This window comes from Styela clava, chromosome 8 (genome assembly GCF_964204865.1).
Source record: "Styela clava chromosome 8, kaStyClav1.hap1.2, whole genome shotgun sequence".
NCBI classification, from domain to species: Eukaryota; Metazoa; Chordata; class Ascidiacea; order Stolidobranchia; family Styelidae; genus Styela; species Styela clava.
The window spans coordinates 22,996,771-23,022,245 of NC_135257.1; the positions used below are offsets into that span (position 1 = coordinate 22,996,771).

Here is a 25,475-nt window from a genome sequence, read left to right on the forward strand (position 1 = left end):
TTTGCCTAATTTGTTAGATAAAAATGATACAAACACTTAAATTTGAAATAAATTTGGTTTCTGTATAATATCTTCGTTTTTTATACTGTATCTCAAAGGAATCAGGAACCTCCTTATCTCGGCACTCCCTAGTCAAATTTTTAAAATATTTTTTCAATTATTTAATTAGCATTTGTCGCCTAACCAAGATGGCTTAGGCCATTGAAGGCTTGTTTGAATCGTATTATCGTTTTCTATACGCAAGATGTCGCTAATGGACCGCTCCATGTACGAAATTTTGCGTACGTGAGAAAATTCATCGACGATTGTAAACAAACATTCGAACCTTTCGTCTTTATGGCCGTCGGACCGTTACTTATGAGAAGGGAACTCTCTCGCGAGCGTAATAGTCGTTTCGCTGTTTGTTTTCCTAACAAAATAATACTACAGGCAATGTTGTAGCTGGAACAGCTGCCGAGTAACGAAGGGGTATGTTAGTGAAGTCGTGTGCGATGAAGCGTCGCATCGACGGTTAGCTATCTCGCTGAGTTTGAGGCGGCGCTTTGTTTATAGTTTACTCGTGTAGCGTTGCGCGAATGTTACGAAGTGATTAGCTAATAACCAAAGTGACTATAAACCCAGTGAGGACAACCATTGGTAACGTTATAAGCGCTCGTGTGACGTCACACCAGCCATTTTGTGTCCAGAGTTCTATCGCTGTATGATCCTAACTAAGTGATTTAAACCTGCCATCGTTGAACAGCTGATTAAAAAAAAACGATGCTCGATAATTCGGACCAAACTTTCGCAGCGGCAAAACGAATGAACATTTCCTTAAATCAGTTGCTGATCTCATTGCACCATGTTTGGCTGAATTCTTCAATTGTTCACTTTTGTTTGGAATCTTCCCTGCATGTCTCAAAATTGCCCGAGTGATCCCTCTTTTCAAATCTGGCAATAAAAAATGTATGTCAAATTACAGACCAATTTCAATTCTTTCATCAATAAGTAAAATATTTGAGCGTTTGATTCATAAGCGACTCAATGCTTTTTTTACGAAACATGATGTAATAAATAAATCACAGTTTGGCTTCCAAAATAATCTATCTACATCACATGCTATCTTAGACACAATATCATATATCTACGATAAACTAGAGAGGAAGGAGTTTGTCAGTGCAACATTCCTAGATCTAAGGAAGGCCTTCGATACCGTAAATCATAACATCCTGATTTACAAGTTGAGACATTTCGGTATCAGGGGTACAGCAAACAAACTCATTTCTAGTTATTTAAGTAATAGATCACAATATGTTCAAGTTGGGTCGTGTCGTTCCTCTCCCTTGCCAGTGACTCACGGAGTTCCTCAAGGTAGTTGCTTGGGTCCTCTTCTATTTCTAGTCTATGTAAATGACATAACTTGTTGTTCCTCCTTCTTTACCAAATTGTTTGCTGATGATACCAATCTTCTCGACAGCGACAAATCTTGTGCAGTTCTTCAGTTGAGAGTAAATTCTGAAATTGCGAAAGTATCAAATTGGATGCGGTCTAATAAACTAACACTGAACATTGGCAAATCAAAAACTATGTTAATATCTCCACACCAGTGCAAATCTAAAAATGAAACAGTAATACAAATTGATGACAAAGAACTTGAAAATGTCCATTCTTATAAATATCTTGGCATATATTTAGATAGTAAAATGATTTGGGATGTTCACTTATCCAAATTATCCGTTAAATTATCTAAATCGGTTGGAATACTTTACAAGCTTAGACGATTTACATCACCAACAACACTAAGGATGGTGTACTACTCCTTATTCCAGAGCCATATCCAATACGGCATAATTGCTTGGGGTTCAGCTGTTAAAACATTATTACATCGCATTGAAATTATGCAGAACCGAGCAATCCGTGCAATATCTGCCGCTAGTTATTTTTCACGACTCAGTCCTATTTATTATAACCTTCAAATTATTAAATTGGCAGACATTTACAAAATAGAAGTTTTGAAATTGATGCACCAACACCACTGCAAAAAACTCCCTCCTGCGTTCACAAACTATTTTTCAAAACAAAGCAATGTTCACTCATATGGAACACGGTCCTCTATTAGCAGTTCTTATTATGTTAATCGTTTTAGCACCAAACTCACCCAAAACTCAATCAAGTTTGTTGGTGTTAAATTGTGGAATAATCTCCCCAATAGCATTAGGACCAGTACCTATAACTTGTATAAACATGCACTGAAGAGCCTACACCTAGATGCTTATAAGCCCAGTTGCAATTAGTCTAGAAATATTATATTTGTATACCGGTATGTACCGTACCTATCCCTGTGGTGCTGCTTTTCCCATCCATGTTCGTCAAGTTGTGTGCTCGCTGTGTACTGTTCTTGTTTTAATATTTTCCGCCCAACCTATATGCCACGAATACTGCAGAACCCATAATTATTCTGCACTACTCTAATAGCCACTAACAATCGCTTTCAACATAAAAATCCGTTAAATACGGTATTGATTCTCGCAGCCAGAAGCCCGTTGCTGGGCACGCCATATTGGTTTACTGTGTATGCTTAGTCAGCATTATTTCGCAATTCTTTGTTGTCATTGAGGCATATCCTTCTTACAGATGTCGCTGTTAAGTCATATAATACGATGTGATCATTGTAGTATCTCGGTGTTTATTTCGATTTTATTTTGTTCTTACTCTGTATGATCGAGTTTAATTAGGTAAATATCTAATACTCCATAGTTATTATGACATCCTGTATTTTATTTTTCAAACTTTGCTGCTCCTTTTTGTGATTGAGGCTAATTAAGTGAATGTTTAGGTAACTTTTCGTGGCATTCTTTTTGTTGTCCCTTTTATATATATGATTGTGTCGAATTTAGTGACTATTTAATATTGAGTTGTTCGGTTGCTATATTTGCTGCTTCAATGCAGCTACAAGGTGTCGCTGACTGGATGACACTTTGAGTCTTTCGCGATCCCTCGTCTATTGCAACAAGCCGATATCTGTCTTCGTAATTTGTTATATGTCTTTTTTTTATTTTTTCATATCGTATATTGGTTTTGCATAACGAAAATAAAATCTGAATCTGAATCATTCTTCTGAAAATTTAATTATCCGCAGATGTTTCTCAGATAATTCGGCTCAGCGGTATGGTCAGCATATACGAAGTTAAAGTTAAAGTCCAAATCCAAATTCACTCGATAAATCAACAACCCGATAAGAACAAAATATTAAACAAAAAGATACACATTTTATTATTAAATTATTATAAAATTCCTGGTGTAATTATCGCTACTTGCACAGAACCTATTTTAACAAACTGACAGAACTACAATACAACTTATACTACAGAAACTTGCACTATTTTTGAAGTACATGTCATGATATTAAAATATGCGTATCGCAAATTTTCAACAAGGTGTACATTTCCAAAATAATATCCAAAAAATATACTACATGCGTGGAATGAAGGATAACGGCGTATATCAAGTTTACAAGAACATAGCCTATAATAATCTGGAGTGTATAAAATAATATATTATTTATTTGACTTCAGCTCTTGCCGCAGGTCTACTGGCATACCGTTTTCAATAATTTTATTTGTCTCCTTTTTTGCGTGGATATTTAACCTTAAATTGAGAAAACGTTTCAAAATTTTAAAAGCGATATTGTAGCAAGATGGAAAATTATATTTCAAGCAACTTCATTTGTCAGAAAAATAACAGGCGAACATATATTTAGAAAGGCATTAATATTTGCGCGAAATATAGTTTATACTTCGCGCAAACATACGATTACTTTTTTGGATGGGTGGCATAAATATTGGGTAAAACTATCAATTTTCAAATATTTATCAGATGTGTAAGACCTGAAAAGAGTTAGTAACGATTGTGAGCATTCATTCGGAATTGACACTTTCCATAGAAACAAACAAACAATTTAAACCCCGTGTCTTTATAGGGTTCCCCCGAAAACATCAAGGCTAATTTTTCACTGTTGGATATCGATAAAATTACAATTAAGTTTTATCAACGAGAACGTAGAAGACATGATGGCGTCGCTAGATCACCTAGTAAATATTTTACATTTTTCGACGCAAAAGAATCGAAATATCCTGCCAATAATAAGTTGATAAGAGATGCAACACCAGTCGCGCGGCTGGTTTTTAAATTTTGTAACTTACAATTTACATGCTTCGATGAAATTCATTAGGCCGCACAATGTGCTAGCCATGAGATCCTTTACATTCTATAATTTTTGGAGCAACTGTTGCAACAGCTAGTTAAATTAAGAAACATTTTTCCGAGAAAATTCATTTCATCAGCTTCTGGAATGATTATTGTAAAACGCAGGCTTTAAACTTTCGACATGGTGTGAACAGGTATTGTGGGATAAGTACGCGTAGGGTACGGTATCTAATGTGTCCCACTGCGACTCAAAGATACAGGGTAACTGGAGACGCGTCCTGTCCCTTGGGTCCCCAAATAATGTCTTCAATCTATGCACCAACTGACCAACACACACTGCAACCTGTACACCAACAATTCCGTAGACTTGTGTTGAAAGAAACTTTATTATCTTGTTTAAACAATCTAATGTTGACGTCAGTGATAACAGTGTTAGGGTTAGTGTCGGCGTTAGTGTTAGTGATAAATTGACTGTTTTTGACAAGGACTCAAAGAACAGCCATATGTATGCTATAATACAAATAAAAAACAATAAGTGACACATTCGATACAACAAAATACAGCAATCTTCACAACCTATTGGGCAATATATGGATAAACATAATCATTTCAACTCTAGAATTCCTACCTGATAATCATTTAGTAATATAACCAGAAAATAGTAAAACCTTTAAGCTATAATTTCTGCAGTCGCGCAGGATCCTCCCTAATAAGCAAAGCGCAACAAGCGTCTACCTCGTGGAAAGGAAAGTTCTAGAAGGCCGTAAAGCGCGGGGGAATAAGTGACTATTACGTCACAGTAAAATGGGCAATGTAAACTCATAAAGCGTGACTAACTTAAGGTGCTTAAAGTGAAGGACTCAAGGTTCCATAAAATGCATGCAAACATTTCTTACAGGTATCATAATACCAGTTCAAATGGTACCTGATTTAAACGTATGCATTAGGTTAATCACGTTTCACACTTACGAAGGAAAGCGATATGTTTTTTTCATACAGAACGTTGCGACGTAATTGCGTAACGAAGTAATTAGATAACGTTGTTGTTTTACTCAAGTTTGTGCAGTGTACATGTCAAGAATTGGAGAACATTGAATAAAATAGCTTATACAATTTTACTGGTGCACGATAAACAGTGGCGTATCTACTTAAAATGGCGCCGATGGCAAAGTCTAAAATTGCGCCCCCTTGATAGTTGTATGACAATTTATAATGATTATTAATGAATTAGGATACTTCTACGTTAATATTTGAGTAAAAAATACAAGTTTCAGTTATTCCCAATTTGAAATTATTTCATTGAAAAGTTTTATTATTAATACTTTTCGCCGTTTTTGCGCCCTTGTTCAAACGGCGCCCATGGCACGAGCCACACCCTAGATACGCCACTGACTATAAATTCTATCTAATGTCGAAAGCTATCTTTAACCTCTGCAAATGTGTCGATGTCATATTAGGTTAAAACAAGAACAAATCGAAGTTTTTGTTATTTAATTCAAAAGCTTTTCAAAAAAATTCCACGATTTTCAATTTTGCAGATTTTTGTATGATAATCGCAACATTTTATCTCCATCTCATAATTATAATTAGTCTTCTAGATTGTCTTTCAAACAATATAAAACTTATATGCATCTAATATAAGGTTCGTGAGATATGAGGTTTCAAAGTTGCATAACTCACACGGGATGATAAGATAACTATCGCAACTTTCACGAAACCGCACGATACCAGTATGATTCCACGAGGCAAATACCAAAAGAAAAATGATGAAATTACCCTAATAAAATGCAAAACAGTAAAAAATCTTCAAACAAATTGACGAACGAGACGTTCTGGCGAAGCTAAAACAAACCGACGCTGTCGCGTTCCCCCGATTTTTTGGACACAAAATGGCGTCCAATATGCATCATTGCACTCGGTGTCTCCACTTGGTTTATAGTCACTTTGCTAATAACATTCGTAAACTTTGGCTAAATTGATTTTGCTTATTTGCAAACGACCTACTTTAGCAGCTGCCCTGAATAATGGAAAGCACTGCGAATTCATTTACTTTTGACTCATCATAAAATAATTACCGACTGTTATGATATTACACAGCTGCGCTCGTATATATTTATTGCATACTTTGGTTTATTAGTCAAGATCGACCAATATTGCCCGCCCACATATATTTCGAATGATCACAATTGTTTGAGTAATTATGGACAAAATATGTATTGAAAAAGACGATAACAAAATAAAAAATAATATTTTACAATACAATATGAGAGCGATGAATGTGAATAAAATAATAGGAAATAAGAATGGTATGGAAAAGACGATAACAAAATAAAGCAAAATATTGTACAATACAATAAAAGAGCGATGAATGTGAATAAAATAATAGGAATTAAGAATGGTATGGAAAAGACGATAACAAAATAAAACATAATATTGTAAAATACAATATAAGAGCGATGAATGTGAATAAAATAATAGGAAATAAGAATGGTATGGAAACGACGATAACAAAATAAAACATAATATTGTAAAATACAATATAAGAGCGATGAATGTGAATAAAATAATAGGAATTAAGAATTGTATGGAAAAGACGATAACAAAATAAAAAATAATATTGTAAAATACAATATAAGAGCGATGAATGTGAATAAAATAATAGGAAATAAGAATGGTATGGAAAAGACGATAACAAAATAAAACATAATATTGTAAAATACAATATAAGAGCGATGAATGTGAATAAAATAATAGGAATTAAGAATGGTATGGGAAAAGACGATATAAAAATGAAAAATAATATTGTACAATACAATATAAAGAGCCATGAATGTGATGTTCATTCTGTATACGCAAAGCAACTGTTTTCGCGACTGAATCAAAAGGTAACACAATCAAAATAACATGAGATATACGATACAAAAATTTTTATGCCAGTCACGAAAGCAGTTTTTCCCTTCGCGTACACAGAGATGAACATCACATTCATCGCACTTTATTGTGCTCCGCGAAATATTAGATTTCTCGTTCGAAACGCGAACTGTTTTCGAACATACTGCGCACACTCTGCACAGTGGAAACTGGAAAATGTGCCCCTGTGTTTTGAAGTCGATTCAAAGATGAGGTTGACGAACCAGAGAGTCGCCGTGTTGGCCTGTGGCTGCCTATCAGCGCCGTAACTAATTCTATCCGGAATTCTAAACCGGACCACCGACTTCCAGAAAGATTTTCCGAAACCACCCTGCAATTGTGCACAGCGACTTTCAGCAGATATGAAAAGATTCTGCGGTACCAAACTCGGGACCGTCTAGTTAAATTAAAATATTTCCTCATCTGGTCAGACAAATTGACGCCTGCCATATGAGCGTTATAATCTCTTAGTAGAGGCGGGCATGGCACTTCGATACTGCGCGATGTTCCCCCTCGCCCCCCCCCCCCCTTCTCTTCAAGGTCTTTTTTCCGTTATCGCCTGCCTCATATTCAGGTTGATGAAACGTCGAGAGAAAATAGACGGCTCGGTTATCTACCCACGATTGGGCCAGTAATTCGTTGGCCATACGCCAATCGGTGGTGGCTCGAGCAACTGCGCGCATGCGCGTCACGATAAGTTTCTTTGGGAACCCTATCCGATTGCTTCTGAACGTGCCACAGACATAGACGCCGTTCGAAAGTAAGTATTCAAACAGTTCGGGGCTTGTATAAAAATTATCAACGTACAAACGATGATTCAGCCCCTCAAAAGGACTGATTAGATGTTTCACCCCGCGAGACGATAGTCCAGCTTCGGGATCCTCCGTCGGTTTTTTCCCGCAGTAAATTTTCAATCTGGACACATAGCCCGTGGCAGACTCAGCTAGCACCCACACTTTTATACCGAATCTTGCCCTTTTCAACTTTATAAACTGTCGGAAACTAATTCTGCCCTTGAAAGGGATCAACGTTTCGTCAATCAAAAGTTCTCTTCCCGGGGTATAAACGTTTTCAAATAAAGATAACATCAAAGACAGAAGTCCTCGAATGTTGTACAATTTGTCTCTGTTTGGATCATTGGATCTTGGCGCCGATGTCTCTTCGCAGAAATGGAGATATCTATAAATTCGCCAATCCCTTCTTCGCCAATACATAGCAACACTGGGAGGACGAATGATGCCCATTGCTATAACCAGCCCGAGAAATGCTTTCATTTCTTCGACCTCAATAGCTTTCCATTCTTTTTCACAGACCAAGCTATAAAGAAAAAGCGTAAATAAATAAAACATCGAATAAATCTCAAACAACACTATAGATTAGCGATTCGAAATTTTATTGCGAAGAACAAGTTATCAATTGACCTGTCTATTATTATTATATTATTTATCTCTATTTTATTATTATAATGGTATTTTATAAGATAGCCATACAGAAACTCACCATGTATTTTTCGTACAGCCTGAGATTTGTCATCTCGATGATGAATCCCAGTACTACAGAATTGAAATATTGTAAAAAACATTCCAAAGGCGTTGACGTACGACTCAGTTGTTGACTCGACACCATTCGTCGGCCGCCGAACGGCAAGATTGATCTCCCTGCAAAAGATTTCGTCCAGTTGAACACTGGACGATTTTTTTGGGTGGAAGATGTGCTCCGGCCCTATTTGGCCCTGGGAGATGTTGATGTCGCACCTCTCGTTCGACGCTTGCAAACCCGTGGGGGTTCAGATGATGTGCTTAGAACATCTACAATAATAATAAGAAGTATTATAATAAATATTTATATCAACTTTCAAAACAAGCAGCAATAACATTTACACAGACCTCCGGGTATTTCTTCTTCCTCGGAATCAACTGGCTCCTCTGATCGTATCACCTCCACCTCAGACATATCTGACTCCGATAAGTTATCATTATCGGAATCGCTACTCGGAACGTATTCCTCGTTTTCTAACTGCCATAACACCTCGTCTCTATCGTAAACCCTTGGTTGCTTATCTGACATAATTTGACGTAATCTCGCTCGCTTATATATAAAAATCGACTGCCGCGTCTCGCTTTGGAAGCCGTCCTATTTATATACGCGGCAGATATCGACGCGAGCATAACTTTTTCTCTATATCTATCACGTACTGTCGCGAAACAACGAATATAATTGTTTATATCCCGCCCAAGCTAGAATCAAGTATGGGAATAAATAGGCCAACAGGGTGTGACGCATAACCGGGGTACAAAAACATTCGGACAAGCCTATATCATGCTTGAAAACGGCGCGAAAATGTCTTATTGGTTTTGTTTTGAGTTAAGTCCGAATCCTTTCCTGTCCTTGTGTTCTCACAGAATACATTATTCTAATTTCACAAACCTATTTTGTGAACCCTGTTATCCCGGGATGATACTTATGTGTAAAAAAAATATGGTTTTCTGTGAGAGCACAAGGAAGGACTGGAAAGGATTAAACAAGTTCAGTGGGTTCCTGAATGCATTGATTACCTTTTAGGAAAAAAAAGTCATTTCGATGGATCCGGGTCAGAAAGTCTAAATAAAACTAATAATATAAAGATAAAACTAAATAATATCACATACAACACATTCAAGGTAAAAATGATGCCAAATAGATATTGGAGTTGCAAAGGCTTCAGGAAATATTTTAGGGCCCTCGATATTATTGCAAAAAACTTGGTAACTGCTATGGCAAAGATGGTTTTTGAACTGCTTCTTTGAAATCCTGTATAAGTTAAAATGGTAAAAAATATATTAGTCCATACTGGGTGTTATATATAATGATTTCGTAATGGATTTGAATAAATTTCAAGACATGAATGATAAGTTGATAGAAGATAGCGATAAAATGAGGAAGGGAAAATCTGTTATATTGAGTTTAACAAAATATATATTTTGGATGTCGCATTGGTATTCCAGAAATATAACTAGAAAATAAAAAGCGAGAATCTAAGTCATCAAAATGAAAGTTATCTTCGGAGTATCATTTGGTAAACAATCTGTTAAATTTTGAGTTTTCTTGTTTGTCTGTAGAAAACGCGTTTCAAATTGCTCATGAAATAGTTCATGACAAATTGTGAAAATTTATCTCAATCATTTTATTTGGATGAACAGTGTTTTGGAAATACCAGTGATGAGACACAACCACGCACGAATAACCGTCTTCATTCGTGGAAAATTGAATAAAAATGTAGAAAAAATCTTTTGTATGAATAGTAGCTTGTGCTGAATTACTCACTAGATGTGCACATTTGCACAATAAATTTCAACCCTAATTAACACTGAACTATCAAAGATCTAAAGCGCTATAATATTAAAAAAATCTCGAATAATTGTTTGTTGTATTGGCAAGTGGCAAAAAGACGTTATTATATTCTCTTAGCAATATCTCGGATTGATCAGAAACTTGCTGTTGTGGAGAAGTCTCAACAACTCCCAAATAGATCCATGCAGATCGCCAGACCAACAACAAAAACTCGAACAACATTTAAAACAACAACAAAGCCTAGAACAACATTGAAACCAACTCCTTGTCCAGGTATATATTTCGTCCATGTGAGTAAAAACACGGATGTTTTGTTCAAAGACCCCGTCGCCAATGCAGAAATGTGACATTATATAAAAACACCACCGCCCAATTTAAATTACGAAAAGTAGTAATTATTCTGGTTAGGAATGAGTTGAAAAATTCAAGTGCAATCTGCATTCCTCATCTTAGCCCCATCCTAACTAAATAATTACTAATTTTCTTATTTTGATTGTTGCCAGTGTTTTTTTAGTGAGGGCTTTGTAAAAAAGATCCAAAAAATATAATAATTTCTCTTTTTTTTTATTTGAATAATTAATGTCTGGGGAAGTCGGACCTTGCTCAGACGAAGAATCACAGAAATATATTTGTCCTAGTGAGTAGTGTGGCGTACCAAAATTGATATCACCACGCAGGTTCTTTCTGCCAACTTATTGGACACTGAAGTTGCACTAGACGTCGGTCACAAAATAATCTTCTTGAGGTTCCAAATACAGCATAGTAACTAAGTTAACTATTTAGATTATTTATAAACCTGTAAGAACTTAATACAACCAAATACTCCAATAAGAAATACAATAAACAAATAAAAAACACAGTACAAATACCGTAGGATACATACGTACCGGTAACACAAGATACGGAATTTGTCTATGACGTCACAGTCATGAACTATTTACTTATAATGGGAAATGGAAAACCGGGTAAAACATGCCTAGAAATACATAAGAATAACTAGTATGACACTAAAGATACAACACAAATCCTATCTTATCGACAAACACGTAATATACACGGAAATACGCATAGAAATACGGAAATCACACAGGAAATAAACTGCGAAAGTAGACTAGTTACGGAAGTGGTAAATACAAGCTAACTAGTGAACAGAGCTATGCCGAACTGGAGAAATAGTAAATCTGTACTACTAATATCATTTTGCAACAAGAATTACATAGATTCACGGCATTAAAACACTATAATAATAACCTAATACACAGAGAAATATCTACACTGCCGGCAGTCTGACAAACCAGCTGAAAGAGAAAGTTACACAGTTGCTCACTAGTGACTCAAATGTTAAGAATAAATATTGGCATACGGAATAAAACAGAGTTATAGACGTGGTCATCTCAGTAGCAAGACTCTTGAACCACTTGAAAGACGTAAGCCTTTTATATTGTATCAGCTTAAAAATTATGTAACAGTTCAATATCTAATGACATGGAAAGTAAGTATGCGGGTCTAAATTCAACTTAAATTCTCGACAAGCAACGATTTGAATGCAGATTCAGCTTTTTGAAGTTTGATTGGATGCGACGTATAAAAGTCCGTAGAAAGAGCTTGCAAAATATATGGCAACTTGTTGTTTCAAATACGATATATAATGACTACCTGGGCAAAGGGGAAATGTTTGCAAATTTAAGTATGCAGTATACGCAACAAATACTTTGGAGCTTCGATCATTCGTGTAGGTAAAAGACAAAGCAATGTAATTAATTAAAATTATGGGTGATATAAGATAATAAAATTATGGGTGATATAAGAGATAGGGCAGTGTAAAAATAACTTTGAAATATAAAGCAACATATGATATATTGAGCTCTGTGAAAACTAAATCAGAATTACACTCCGATTTTTATTTTTCGCTTCTAGTAGAAAAAGTTTAAATAAGTGGCGTAGTATTTTAAGCAAGAAGTAGATCGGCCGTTGTTTTAGAACCGTTATCCCGTCCGCCACTTCTACGACCTCGGTTCAAAAAATTGAAGCATGAAGGACATCAAACTCTAACAAAGGAAGAATTAGACTTCAAACAAAAACAAGCTGAATTCAGAAAACAAGTACGTTTATTGTTTCTATTCGTGCACGTACCCTTAACTAAAAGTGGAAAGAGTACTTATGGAAGTCTTGCAAGTCTGCTCAAAGCAAGGACCCTAGCTATCACCTAAATGTTGAAACAGTACTGACAGAAGAGTTGCAAGTTTGCTCAAAACAAGGTTCTGAGCCCACAACTATGTGGAAAGAGTACTGATAGAAAGGTTGCATGTTTGCTGAAAGCTAGGTCCCGAGTACAGAACTAAAGCTGGAAAGTGTACTAATAGAACTGTTTGCTCAGAGCAAAAGCCTACAACTAAAAGTAAATAGAGTACGATAGAAGTGTTGCAAACTTCCACTTATGTGCTAAATAAAAATTTGAAATTTCGAATCATTCAAAATATTTGAAATTAATCTCTATAACATATCGTACACACAAGGTAATAAGGAATATGGGATTCCAAAATATTTTCCCAATTTTTAGAATATTCATTTATTTGGATTTGCCCATCTCTAGCTAGGATATTTAATTTATTTGCTTTGTATATAGTGTACAGTAAATATTAACGTTCATATTTCCTTTTTCTTAGAAATCAATGCACAAACCTAAAAGAGGTAGCAGACTCGCGTCACAACTTGCAAAAGGCAGAGAAATGATAAATGGCATGAATGTAAGTCTTATTGTTAAAGAGCTTCATAGGTCAAAGTTCAATCTCATTGCCCACAACCTCACTCAGGACATAGAAATCTGGTAACCAATGACTACTGGTTATGAAAAGGGCAGAATCTATAACAGCCTGAGTGATGTGGTGTGTGATATTTGGATACATTACCAACATAGTTAGATACCAACATAGTCAAGTCCAGCTCTCTGATCGCTCTACATTGAAATACACGAGGAGAATGGAAAGACAAATAGCAGAAAAATTTGAATAAATTAGAACCGTTGCGATCCGATGAAATTGGCATCGTTTCTGACAAGATTTTTAACCTCTTATTTTGTCCGTTCCGCCGGAGTTCAGTTTCACAATTTGACGAAGATATGATTAAAGCTTTGTGCAAGTAGACACAAGTGCGGGAAGATTTACTATGTTTTTGGAAAGACCGGAAATTTTTCAGAACGGATCAATTTAATACACCTCAAAGTTAAGTATAAAAACAAAGGGTTGGTAAATGAGTGGGTACTAAGATACATCCAATGATTTTAGATTTCAAGCCTTTTTTCATGCCTATTAGTTTTTAAATTAATTCATTGCACTACCTTGCACGTTATACCCAGTGTTTTAGTCAAAATTAATATTCCTGTACAAAGGCTTTGTGATTGTCAAACATTCCCCCCCCCCATACTCCCCAGTCACGCTCCAGTGACTTTGGTCTATTGTAGGCCTCTTAGAGGTACAGGGCTCACCGCTACTATAAGGATTATTTAATAATATGCTGTTATAAAAATGCCCTTTTTAAAAATCCTGTGCCGATTTTTAAAAAACGTTTTTCAAATTTTCTAAGCTCTTTTTCAATGAATACTACTTTTCCTTGAATCCGCCATGCTGATTAAAAATAAACGCCTTTACAAAACGTCCATAATTGTTATAAATTTGCAATGTCGCTTCTAAATTATCTTTTCTCATTCTATATGCTACGCTCATTCTGAATTATTACAATCTCGGCTACAAATAGCGTTGTCGAATGGAAGGTTTTTTTCGAAATAGATCAAACATGCTCTGCGCGTTCGCAAAAACCATGACTTTTTTCATTCAGTTCTCAATACTGCAACAAACGTAAACCATGATCTACAGGATATTTTTATTTTCAGACTTGGACGAAATGAATGAAAAGTTGGTAGAAGACAACGATAAGATGATAAAAGGTAAGGGCAATCAAGAAAGTCTCAATACTGTTTTCTATTTTACTGAAATGTTTTCACACATTTTTAAACATGGGTAACTGCTATGACACACATGACTATTTTATCTGCTGCTTCGAAATCCTATATAAGTTACAATGGTAAACAATTTTATACTGATATACTGGATGTTATTTTTAAATGTTATTCTTTCATTAGATTTGATTAAAGTACAAGACATGAATAATAGGTTGTTTGAAAACAACGAGAAGATGAAGAAAGGTGAAAATATGTCGAATAATATTGTTTGTTGACGAAATATATATCTGCAAACAATTTCTTGCAATCGAGTAACTACTATGACAAGCGCATTCTATGATCTGCTATTTCTTAATGCATTATAAAAATTAAAAACAATATTGTTCATTTTACTGTGAACGTCAAAATTCTATTTCTCATTAGATTTGATCAAAGTACAAAACATGAATATTAAGTTGACAGAAGACAACGAAATGATGAAAAAAGGTAAAATATGTCAAATACCTTTCTTTGTTTATATTGTAGTTTGTCGCGATATATTTTAGGGCTGAGAGTGAGTAGAGTGATTTATTGAATACTTGTAACATTTGTGAAAGGTTTGGTGTTCACAAATTCTCAGCTTTTCCCAAATTATTCTTCGAGGTCGTATAAGTATTTCAGAAACATTGAAATATTACCAAACCACTTTATCAAAATGACAATGTTATTCTTAGTTTTTGTGAGCAATCCCCAGAACCTTTAATTAAGATTTCTTGTTTGTCAATAGAGGAGTATTATAAAGTTCGAAATTGGGAAATATTTACAATTTGTTTACAAACTATTACATGGCAAAATTGATGGTCAATTTATGCAGCGAAAGCATTCTCCCAAACACTTTATTTAGGAAAGCGATGCGAATGCTTTCGCTGCCTAAACTGACTACAAACTTTTCCGTTTTTTAAATTACTGCAATGACACACAGCGACAAAATAAGCCTGTCTCGACTGTAATTTGAGTAGAAAAATTACATGAAACAAGTGAAAATAATATGATTTTTTTGTACGCCCGTAGATGTGAATCAAGATGGCGGACACCGTAACGAAGTATGTGTACCAAGTTAGGATTAGTCCATAATTTTAGGTACAAATATTGCGGGATTCACTTGGCTCGCAATAGAACTAAAATCTAGAAAAAAATTGTAATAGAGTTATGGCCTAACCCCAACCTGGTACACATACTATGTTCCGGTGTCCGCCATCTTGGTTCACATCCTACGGGACGCCGAGATTACTGAAGATATATACAATCTTCTGTGAGCTTGTTTAAGATTAGTAAATGTGGCCAATTATTCCCAACTCTATACTGAACACTACAAAACGTCAGAAATTTGTGAGGTAGTGGAATGCGTGGCGGAAGCTTCGTTGTTTTGGCAAGTGGAAAACAGATACTCAATTTTCAATACTTTTCAATAATTTAGTTTCCAATTATTATATTAACATTTAGCGATATCCCGTATTGAACAAAAGCTTGCTGTTATGGAGAGGTCTCAACTGATTCCAAAGGAATTCGGACAAATCACCAGACCAAAACCAACTCCTCATCCAGGTAAATATTTCATCCAATTTGTAGTTTATGAATATCTGACAAATAATTTGCATTATAGAGATTATAGAACATAATATTGCACTATATGATAGACTTTGTTGCATTCCCAAATACGATCAGTCGAGTCGGCTAATTTTAATATATTGAAATATAGTTAGAAGTCCGTTTGCTTTTTATTTGTAGCAACGATTTATTGAGAAAAATATCACTCGTGTGATTTCACATTGAAATAAACTGTCGTTACTTTTCAGAAAATTGCAAATTGAAGGTTGGAAATATCTGTTATTTTGCTGTGATATATGGCTAATGGGATGTCGTATACAAAAAGCATTTGATATTTGTAATGAACGTAACGCAGATGCTGGTTTAATTCGAGATGAAGAATCTTACACTGCTATTATAAATTACTTGAGAAAGAATATTCCAAGAGGAGAGGATATATGGACCGGAATCCAGTTTGATCCAATGGTTAGTATCTTATGGTTTGCTATATATACTCTTGCAAAAAATATATATAATTATACCAGATCAGTAGAATAAGAGTTCCGATGCGAACAAAGGTGGTTAGAGGCAATATAAGGTTGGTTAGAACAGTATGTTGCGATTGTATTCGTCCGCGTTGCACAAGACGTACAGGTTTATGTGCAAAATCTTTCTCGTCCGTAAAACTGTTTCTCAGAGGGATCAGGTTGATCACGAAATAGATTCTAGAAATTAAGATAATTTATCCGCAGAGCGCACATGAATTGAAATTAACTGGATGGGCAGAAAGCTGAAAACATTATCCAAATTGTTTCAACAACTATTGAATTCATGAAAAATCTCAAAGTTAAAACATGCTCAGTGGGTTCCCCCATTCGTTAATTGCGTATTTAAAAAAAAAAAAGTATGAAAATGTGTCATTTCTTGAGTCCGAAAAATATTTCGGATACTGTCAGATAGTCTATACAAGTTAATCGAGAACGCGTCGCCAATTGTACAGCTTGGCAAATGTTTACCAAGATTTACCGACCCAAGGCTCCGAAACACGTAACCACGTGACTCTGTTTCATTTTAAATGTCGTTTTATTCAGACAGGGCTAGTTACTATTACATATTATTGGTACAAAAGGTGAAAACATAAATGTCGGCCGTGCGAAGCATCAAAGACAATGTTGTGTCTCTATTGAAAAGGAAAGAGACTACTTTGCGCGGTTGGTTGGCATGAATTAACAGGAAATTAGCTGGGTGGTTTCATAGATTGAAATGTGGCTAAATATGGTTAATGATATCCGAATTTATGTTGGGATATAGTACAAGGTATAGATATCGAATTATTTAAATATACTTATGTGAATTGATGAGTTAGACATTGGGAAAAAAGATAATTTAAAAGAATAATTAGTGGACTAAATTTATTCCATAATACATCGCCTTAGAAACACCCCTCTATCGCGCTTGTGAACAACCTATGTAGGTTTGTGGGGGATACTTATGTGCGAGGGTTTCAAGAATGTGACACGATAAAGTAGTTCTATCCTCGCGTTGAACTGTGAGGGAAAGCTGATCTTTTGTATAAAGCCCCACGCCACCAATGCAGAAATGTTAGATTTGAGAAAAAACCTCATTTCCATGTTATAGATACTGCAGAGTGTGTTCGTCATGTCTTAAAGTAATACCGCGTTTTCTCACCCTGATATCGGTGAATTTCAACGTTACGTTTCAAAATACGAAAATTAGTAATTATTCAGTTAGTGTTAGGGTTAAGAATTATATGAATATCAAGTGCAGTCAGCATCCTCACCGATTAGTTACTATTTATAATAATTTTATCGAACGTGCCTGAGCTATCTTTGCCCAACAATTCGCGAAGGTTTTGTCGGTTTTTGTTTGTTTGAACTCGAAAAAAATGATGAAAAAAAAATGCGGACAAACTACTGCAAACTTTGGGTAATTTTACGTTTATCTTTTAAAATAATTTGCAAAGTAATAAACTAATTGTGTTCACTTTTTAGTTACTATTGAATTCACCTAACTTAACTGTAGATTTTAATAGCATAAGTAAACTTATATTTTGAAATTCATTGCGATTTCTTTAAAATAGAATATTGCAAAATACTAAAATTAATTCTGCGATGTCATTGTCTATCGAATAATTTACGTAACTTTACGTGACATCGATAATCCGATTAAGATCTGAATCTGCGTCACGACGTAACTTCGCGTATGCTTCCATAAATATCCGAATGCGGTCAATTTTTAAGCATAAAAGCAACGATATAAAAACTATTTTATCGGTACAGTTTACATGAATGCAACTAACTGGTTGATATAATGGTTCGCGAGAATCTGAGGGTACAAGAAGACTAAAATATAGGTTCGCAGTAGACTACAAATAATCTCAGGATTGCCACACTCGGGAAAATTCATATAATAACAAAGAGTAGCGAATATTTCCAAGAATGTATGTCTTATATGCCAGTTAAACAAAGTACGTCTTTTTTGAATGGGCTATGTCCATCATTGGTGATATTACGTAATAAAAACGCAATGCCACGTCTGATATGGCTACTTAGTGTCTGAATAGGATATTGCACTTCTCCAAAAACACTAAGCCATTTCTGGAAAGGGAGTTTTAAATATTGCTACGTTTTTTATGAAGTAGGCTTTTCTTAAATCGGAAGCTGAACATCGACAACTCAAGTGCCATGGGCTAGCTACTGAGACTATACAGAAATATGGTGACGCACGAATTCAGAAATAATAAAGCATCATCTCTGAGAGTAGTTTGAAGTGTAAAGTGTTACTAAAAATATACATAGTTATGGTGATATAGTACATGCAATCAGAAGTAAATCAATGAGACTCATCTCTGAGAATTGTGAAAAAACGATAGATAAAGCGGTTCTCACAGTAAGAAGTTTTATTTAGTATGCATGATGACTTTGCTTTAATCAAACTAACAACTCTTCTATCAGAAATCTTTCCATTTTTAGTTGTGGACTCGGGGAAACAAACTTGTAACGTTTCATTAGTACTTATTCCACTTGTAATTGAGGGTGCGAGACATTACTTTGATGAATTTGCAATTATTCCAAATGAACTCGAGTAGACTCTCAAGTAAAATCTACTAAGATGATTCCGTTATAGCACGTTATAGCCAGTGTTTTAAGTGAAAATTGATATTTTGTACAAATGCTTCAAGATAGATAAATAACAGAAGATTTATGGTTTTTATAAATTGTGTAAACTTGTATTAATTTTTCCATTTCGACATTGAGCGTGTTATAATTGGGGTAATAATAATCGGAAGGGGGTTGTATACCAAGCTATCTGTTTCCATATCGGCTTGCTTAACAATGCTCCCTTTGCAGTTTTGAATTCCCGATTTATGAAAAATAAGTTCACCCCTTATCGGATAAGAAGTTTTGATATCGATAAATTTCAAAAGTCCTAATATGAGTCAATATCAGTTTTGAAACTAAATATTGTCGAACGAAACGTTACTTGATAGTTAATCAACTGAGTATACTTTAGTGAGAAAGTACAGTCAGTGTTAGAAATCGTTGCGCGTAGGCCAAGAAACGTAGTACGTAAGTATTTAGGGTTTCAGTGTGAAACGAAGGTTTCCTAGGAAACTGTCGGGCCGATCCGGACGAAACTTACCATGTAGGTCGGGGATTGTGTCCACATGATCGGGCCTAAGGAAGTGGCCCAAAATTTTTATAAGTAGTATTAGGGATGGGGGCAGAGTATCAGCCATTTTAGTGGAGAGATGTGTAAAGCCAATTTCGCTTGGGAATTATTGATTTTGGGCAATTCTGAGCATCTGTAATGAGATTTCAGGCAAAGCGATGCTCGATTGTCGAAGAGAATAATTAATCGAATATTTCACCACCGGTAACTTGGTAATTCCCCCTCCCCGTAACGCTCCAGTGACGTCGGAACGTTGTGCACCTCAGATTGAAGCTATCAAGATACAAAGTATAAGAATAGTTGAAAAAATTAGTTGAATGCCTTTTTCAAGATTTTGTTTTTCTCACTTCCCAGTCTTGGTCCAGTGACTTCGGCTTATCGCAGGCCTCTGAATGAATTTTCAATGTCGCTTTCAAATTATCCTTTCTCATTCTATAAATGCTACGCTCCTTCTGGATTTTTACTATCTCGGCTACAAATAGCGTTGTCTAATACTCTAATCTGTATCTAATTTTCGAAATAGATCAAACATGCTCTGCGCACGTTTGAAAAAAAAATTTTTTTTTTTTTTGCAAAATAGTGTTGAATTATGGCTCACTTTGACATAACTTATTAATTCCAATTAGAACTTTTCCTCATTCAGTTAATACTTAACTACACTGAAACCTCGAGAGATGAAAATCTCAATCGTTTTTATCTTAATCTACGTCTTCGCTTCATCCTGGAGTCAAGATGAAACAGTGTTTCACTGCTCTCCCAAGCCGGGTTGCCAGATTGCACAATGTGATCCGGTTGCTGTAGGATGGAACAGACCAGGTTTCAACATTGATCAACATCTGCAAGACAAAGAGTTTCCGATTACATGCAAATCCATGCATGCGCTACAGTCTCGAAATACTGCTGACTTGTTTCCTTTGGTCTCCAGGAATATTTTAGGCAAGTATGATAGTTGTTGAAGAGTCTCGTTCAATTAGATATAAAAACTTATCTAAATATTGGAAAGGATACCGTTTACAATTTTTATTTTAGGTTATATATTGAAAATATTTTTTTTTGTATTTGGTAGATCTGAATCCATAAACATATAGAAGAGCATACAACATTGAGTGCAGAATTAAATCTCTGCATTTGGACATGGCATCAAAGTGTTATCATTTACCAACGATTTTATTTGTAATCTGATAAAATGATTTAAATTTATATTAATGAGTTTTCTATCTTCATCCAGATATTGGAAATATCAGATCAGATTTAAGGAAACTGGAAGAAAATTTCGACAATAAAATGAAAAAAATTGATGGTTCTGCAAATGACGGTTAGAATGCTTCATTCAATCAATTTTTATTGACAAATAGCTAGGAATATGTTCACAAATACTCAAATGTATGTAAAGTTTCTTCAAAAACTTCTTGTGACTCTACAGAAAATTGAACTGAAATTCAAGATGTTTAAAACAGAGTTTATTTTTCAACAGAAAGTGGCAGCAAGTTCGAAGGACAATCAGCAGAAATTAACAAACTCCAAAGGAGGGTTGAACAGCAGTCTGGCGATATAAAGAAATTGAAAAAAGGTTGGTTATATATTCGTCTGCAGATTGCGATTTGAGTGTATTAGCTGAATCATTGAAAACGAATCAAATTCAAACTTTTATGAAACACGAGGCGAATTATTCAAATCGTGTCTATTAGAAATGTTTAATGGATATAGTTCACGCTTTCGTTGAACCTATTAAACGCAAAGTATCAGTGTCGACCCGTCTAATATTGACAATCGTGATTGTGAGACTCAAATGACAGCTGAAATCGGAGAGTGCGGTACAAAACGCAACCTTTTTTACTTTTATCAGGATTTGAAGAACTACAAACAATGAATAGCAAGTTAGTAGAGGAGCAGACAAAAACTGCGCAACATTCTATTGAGATCAAAGATTTGAAAAAAGGTTGTTGCACATTTCTGACTTGTGAAGTTGTTTTTAGTCCCCTTTCTAGTATTTGAACCCAATAAAGCCGAAGGTTTTATTGCTTCAAATTTATTAATTAACTAATTCGTTTCGGAGTTTGGCTATGAATGAAGTTTTCTGAGAGTTGGGTTTTGCAGTCGTGAAAAATCATTCAATATCCCACTCGACTCGGAACTCTCTCCAACTCATTGAATATCCCTGTATTTATAAGAAGCTACACTGACTGACCCTACATACGAGTGAGATCAAAGGTTTTATTGCTTCAAAATTATTCATCTAACAATGTCAGGACTCTACATGTTATTTTTTTTCTTGGATTTAGTTGAAGTTCAAGGTAAAGTAAATTATAAAAGAAGTTATAATAGTCATTATCGCAAACAATTATGATAGGTCACAAAAACGTTTCAGGCTAATGTTTTCAGGGACAATATACGAAACAAAAGATATTTAATATTGTATTCTGAACTTCTAAATGTTATTTTATCATTAGATTTGGTTCAATTTCAACAAACAAATATAAAATTGATAAAAATATTGTATGAACAGAAGAAAACGAACGATGAGATAATGAAAGGTATTTTCATGTTATTTTAGATCACCGGAATACATTTGAGTGTAATAGTTGAAAAGTTACAAAGTAGAAAACCTCTTGCTCAGAATAGCAGTTTTTATAGTATGGATTTTGTTTATTCATATTTTTCAACAAACTAATTTATACAAAGGTAGATTTTCAATAAATTGAGCGGAAAGTGCTCATGTTTCTGGCTTTTGAATGTAAAAATTATAAGAAACCGGTCTAAATGAAATTATTTCCCCGACGTACTACATTTTTGAGTCTGTCTAGGAACAGTAATTAAAAAAACAAACAAAGAATAACACAACATTGGAACCGACTTTTTCTTCAGTTGAGTACTTTATCCAATCTAAGTTGTAGTTTGTGAATATTTGATGAATCATTCGCATTATATCGTTTAACAAATATGACATTCTTTTCAATTATTTAATCCAGGAAGAAAATGAGCAATATATGATAGGCTTCATTGCATTACCAAATACAACCAGTTGAGTCGACTTATACGATTAGATTTGAATATATTGAAATATTGTTAGAAGTCCTATTGCTTCTTATTTGTAGCAACGATTTTTTGAAAAATATTACTCTTTTGATTTTGAATTTAAAATAAATTGTTGTTCCATTTCAGGAAACTGCAAACTAAAGGTCGGAAATATCTGTTACTTCGCAGTGATACGTGATGAATATTATGTCAACTACGACGGAGCAGTTGATATCTGTAAGAAACGTAACGCAGATGTTGGTTTGATTCGAGATGAAGAATCTTACAATGCGATTATGAATTACACGAGAAGGAATATTCCAAAGGAAAAAGCGTGGGCTTTAATATGGACAGGAATTAAGATTGATCCAATGGTTAGTAACATATGGTTATGTCAATTATTCTCATCTGTAGGAATATAAAATATATTACGATATGGCCAGAGTGTGAGGTGGTGAGACACGGTCAAAAATGTTTGAGACATCTTGAGTTATTTTATTATCTACAACTGCGCAGGCGGTATATCGAATATTTTTTTAGGTTTCATTTGTTTCTGATTCCGAGTAAATTTACTCAAAAGTTTTTGGCAAAGTTTTTGATTATCTTGGCGCTAATGTTATACGATATTCGAAAATGATACCAATATTAATTCCACTTCAAGTTTACATCTTAGGCCTCAAACCTAGCGCTGTAATGAAGCTTTGGAAATGATGAATGAGCAATCACAAAACGCAAAAAAAAAATATTGCTATATTTTAAATGGCCAATATTACCACCAATATTTTATGAGTATCCCATTCATTTATGTCGGTATCCCACCATAAATTAAATAATAGATACAAGTATATGAAAAAAAGGGGAGGAAAAAACATTTGAAAGGTAAAAATCATAAAGACTAAGGTTAGCTTTGGGGTATGGTTCACAACCACGACTGAAAATCTGTCTGAGTGACAAAAGTTTCTGAGCGGATGTGGAAAGGCCTATTGTTACGTCACTTTTGCATCTTGCTGATTGGCCAATGTAACGAAATAAACAAGAAAGTCGGTGTAAGGGGAGACATCCCTTGGAAAAAAGTCGCCATTTTTTCGTGTTTATTTCGGGCCATATGAAAAAACGCCACGGGCCGGATCTGACCCGCGGGCCGTAGTTTGGTGACCCTTGGACTAAACAATAGAGCCTTCAATTACTCACGCATAAACGAGAGAGAATCCTATTCTTTTATTTATATATATCTGTGTTTGCACTGAACTGCTCCAAGTTTAATCAAACAGTAATTGTGCATTATTATAGTCTTAGACAAGCCTTTGGCCAGAGCATGAACATGAAGTACTACATGGAAAGCCAAGAGAGATTAAAAATATTTGCATTTACTTTTGACCAAGCATGGATCAATAATAATATGTATGTTTCACCTAATCATCAGAAGACTCGTCCTGCACTGAATTGCTTAGAGTCATAAAGGAATTGTGCAGTGCAATAGTTTTAGACAAATCTTTACCAAGCGTATGAACATGGAGTTTTACATGTTATCATATGAGAGACTAGAAATACTTGCATTTACATTTGACCAAGCATGGATCGATAATAATATATCGCATTTTGAAGAAAATTTTCATGAAAAACATCATTTATGACTATAAATGCGTGATCATGCTTGATTCAGTGATAAACGCCATCTAATTATTCTTTTTAGACTGGTGACGTCACACCTGCAGATTCATTCATTAAATGGTTTCCAGGTAATCCACGCACGGGAATTAAATATAAAGATCGTACAAATGTTATTCTTGATGTTCATGCAGGCCCGAATGATCGTTATCAAGGGATGGTGAATGTTCCTCCTATCTGGGTGCGTCATGGAGTTGTTTGTGAGATCCTGATATAATGAAACGTCTGTCTGGTTGTTTTTTGTTCCTTTATTATCAATAAAATATAAATCATTGAATCCCAGTTAAATTTATTCGATTAGCCTCACACCGATCCATGTCGTTATCACAGCTATAATAAGGTAAATTAAATTATGGTAAATTTTTATTATCCAAACGTAAAAATTATTCCTACTTTTGAAAATTTTCAGTCTTGCAAACAATTTATTTAAAATCATATTTTTACGAATAATAGTTGGGCTTTTCATAATGTTATTTTCATTGTTTTGCTGATCTTACTATACCGAGCTGTGAAATATTTAAATTTGAGTGAAAATTGAAGACTTATTCGCGTAATTTTGGAATTTGAGAATTTTAACTCCTAATAAATTCGGATAATGTGCAATAACTTTGTTTTTTTGCTGTCTCTTAAAGGTATCAGGTTGGTCACGAAATAGGTTCGTGAAATTAGAATAATTTATCTCGTGAGAACACAAGGACTGAAATTAATTGAAAAAGCAGAAAGCTGAAAAAATTATCCAAATTGTTTCAACAATGGATGGAAACATTAAAAGGTTTAAACATAACATTATTACGTTTTTAATGCAAAAAGTCTGAGAATGCATCCTTTCGTTGGATCGGTTGTCGTATCATATCGTCCATCCAAATTCGAAACTCGTCGCCAATTTTACAGCTTGGCAAATGTTCACAAAATTTACTGACCCAAAAACGATGGAACTCGCAACTCAGATTTATTTTAAATGCCGTTTTATTTATTTAAACAAGACTAGTTAATATTACATGCAACATAGTATAGATAAAAATGATGACAAAATAGATATTGGCAGTGAAAAAGCATAACAGAACCTTAGTAATTAATTACTCGGAAAATTAAATGAAGGGACAACTTTGGTCGGTGGGTTTGTTCAAATTGACAATGATCTTGATCAACT

The 25,475-nt window shown here is 34.8% G+C and overlaps 1 protein-coding gene and 1 long non-coding RNA gene across 4 annotated transcripts; one reads left to right on the plus strand and one right to left on the minus strand.

Annotated features, from left to right (window-relative positions):
- Positions 1 to 7,624: 7,624 nt before the first annotated feature.
- Positions 7,625 to 9,442, minus strand: LOC144425777 (uncharacterized). 2 transcript variants are annotated; one of them, XR_013477649.1, is made up of 3 exons: positions 8,982 to 9,442; positions 8,596 to 8,903; positions 7,625 to 8,412 (listed from the first exon to the last, which is right to left on the minus strand). It is a non-coding gene; the product is annotated as an uncharacterized LOC144425777 (long non-coding RNA). The 2 variants fall into 2 exon arrangements; XR_013477650.1 differs by lacking the exon at positions 7,625 to 8,412 and having other exon boundaries at positions 8,518 to 8,903.
- A 12,050-nt stretch (positions 9,443 to 21,492) lies between these two features.
- Positions 21,493 to 24,893, plus strand: LOC144425598 (uncharacterized). 2 transcript variants are annotated; one of them, XM_078114917.1, is made up of 4 exons: positions 21,493 to 21,581; positions 22,093 to 22,176; positions 22,805 to 23,031; positions 24,351 to 24,893. In XM_078114917.1, exons 1-4 carry the CDS (start codon positions 21,509 to 21,511, stop codon positions 24,540 to 24,542), a joined length of 576 nt encoding a protein of 191 aa, XP_077971043.1. In that variant the 5' UTR covers positions 21,493 to 21,508; the 3' UTR covers positions 24,543 to 24,893. The 2 variants fall into 2 exon arrangements, with proteins under 2 accessions (XP_077971043.1, XP_077971044.1); XM_078114918.1 differs by lacking the exon at positions 22,093 to 22,176.
- Positions 24,894 to 25,475: the final 582 nt, after the last annotated feature.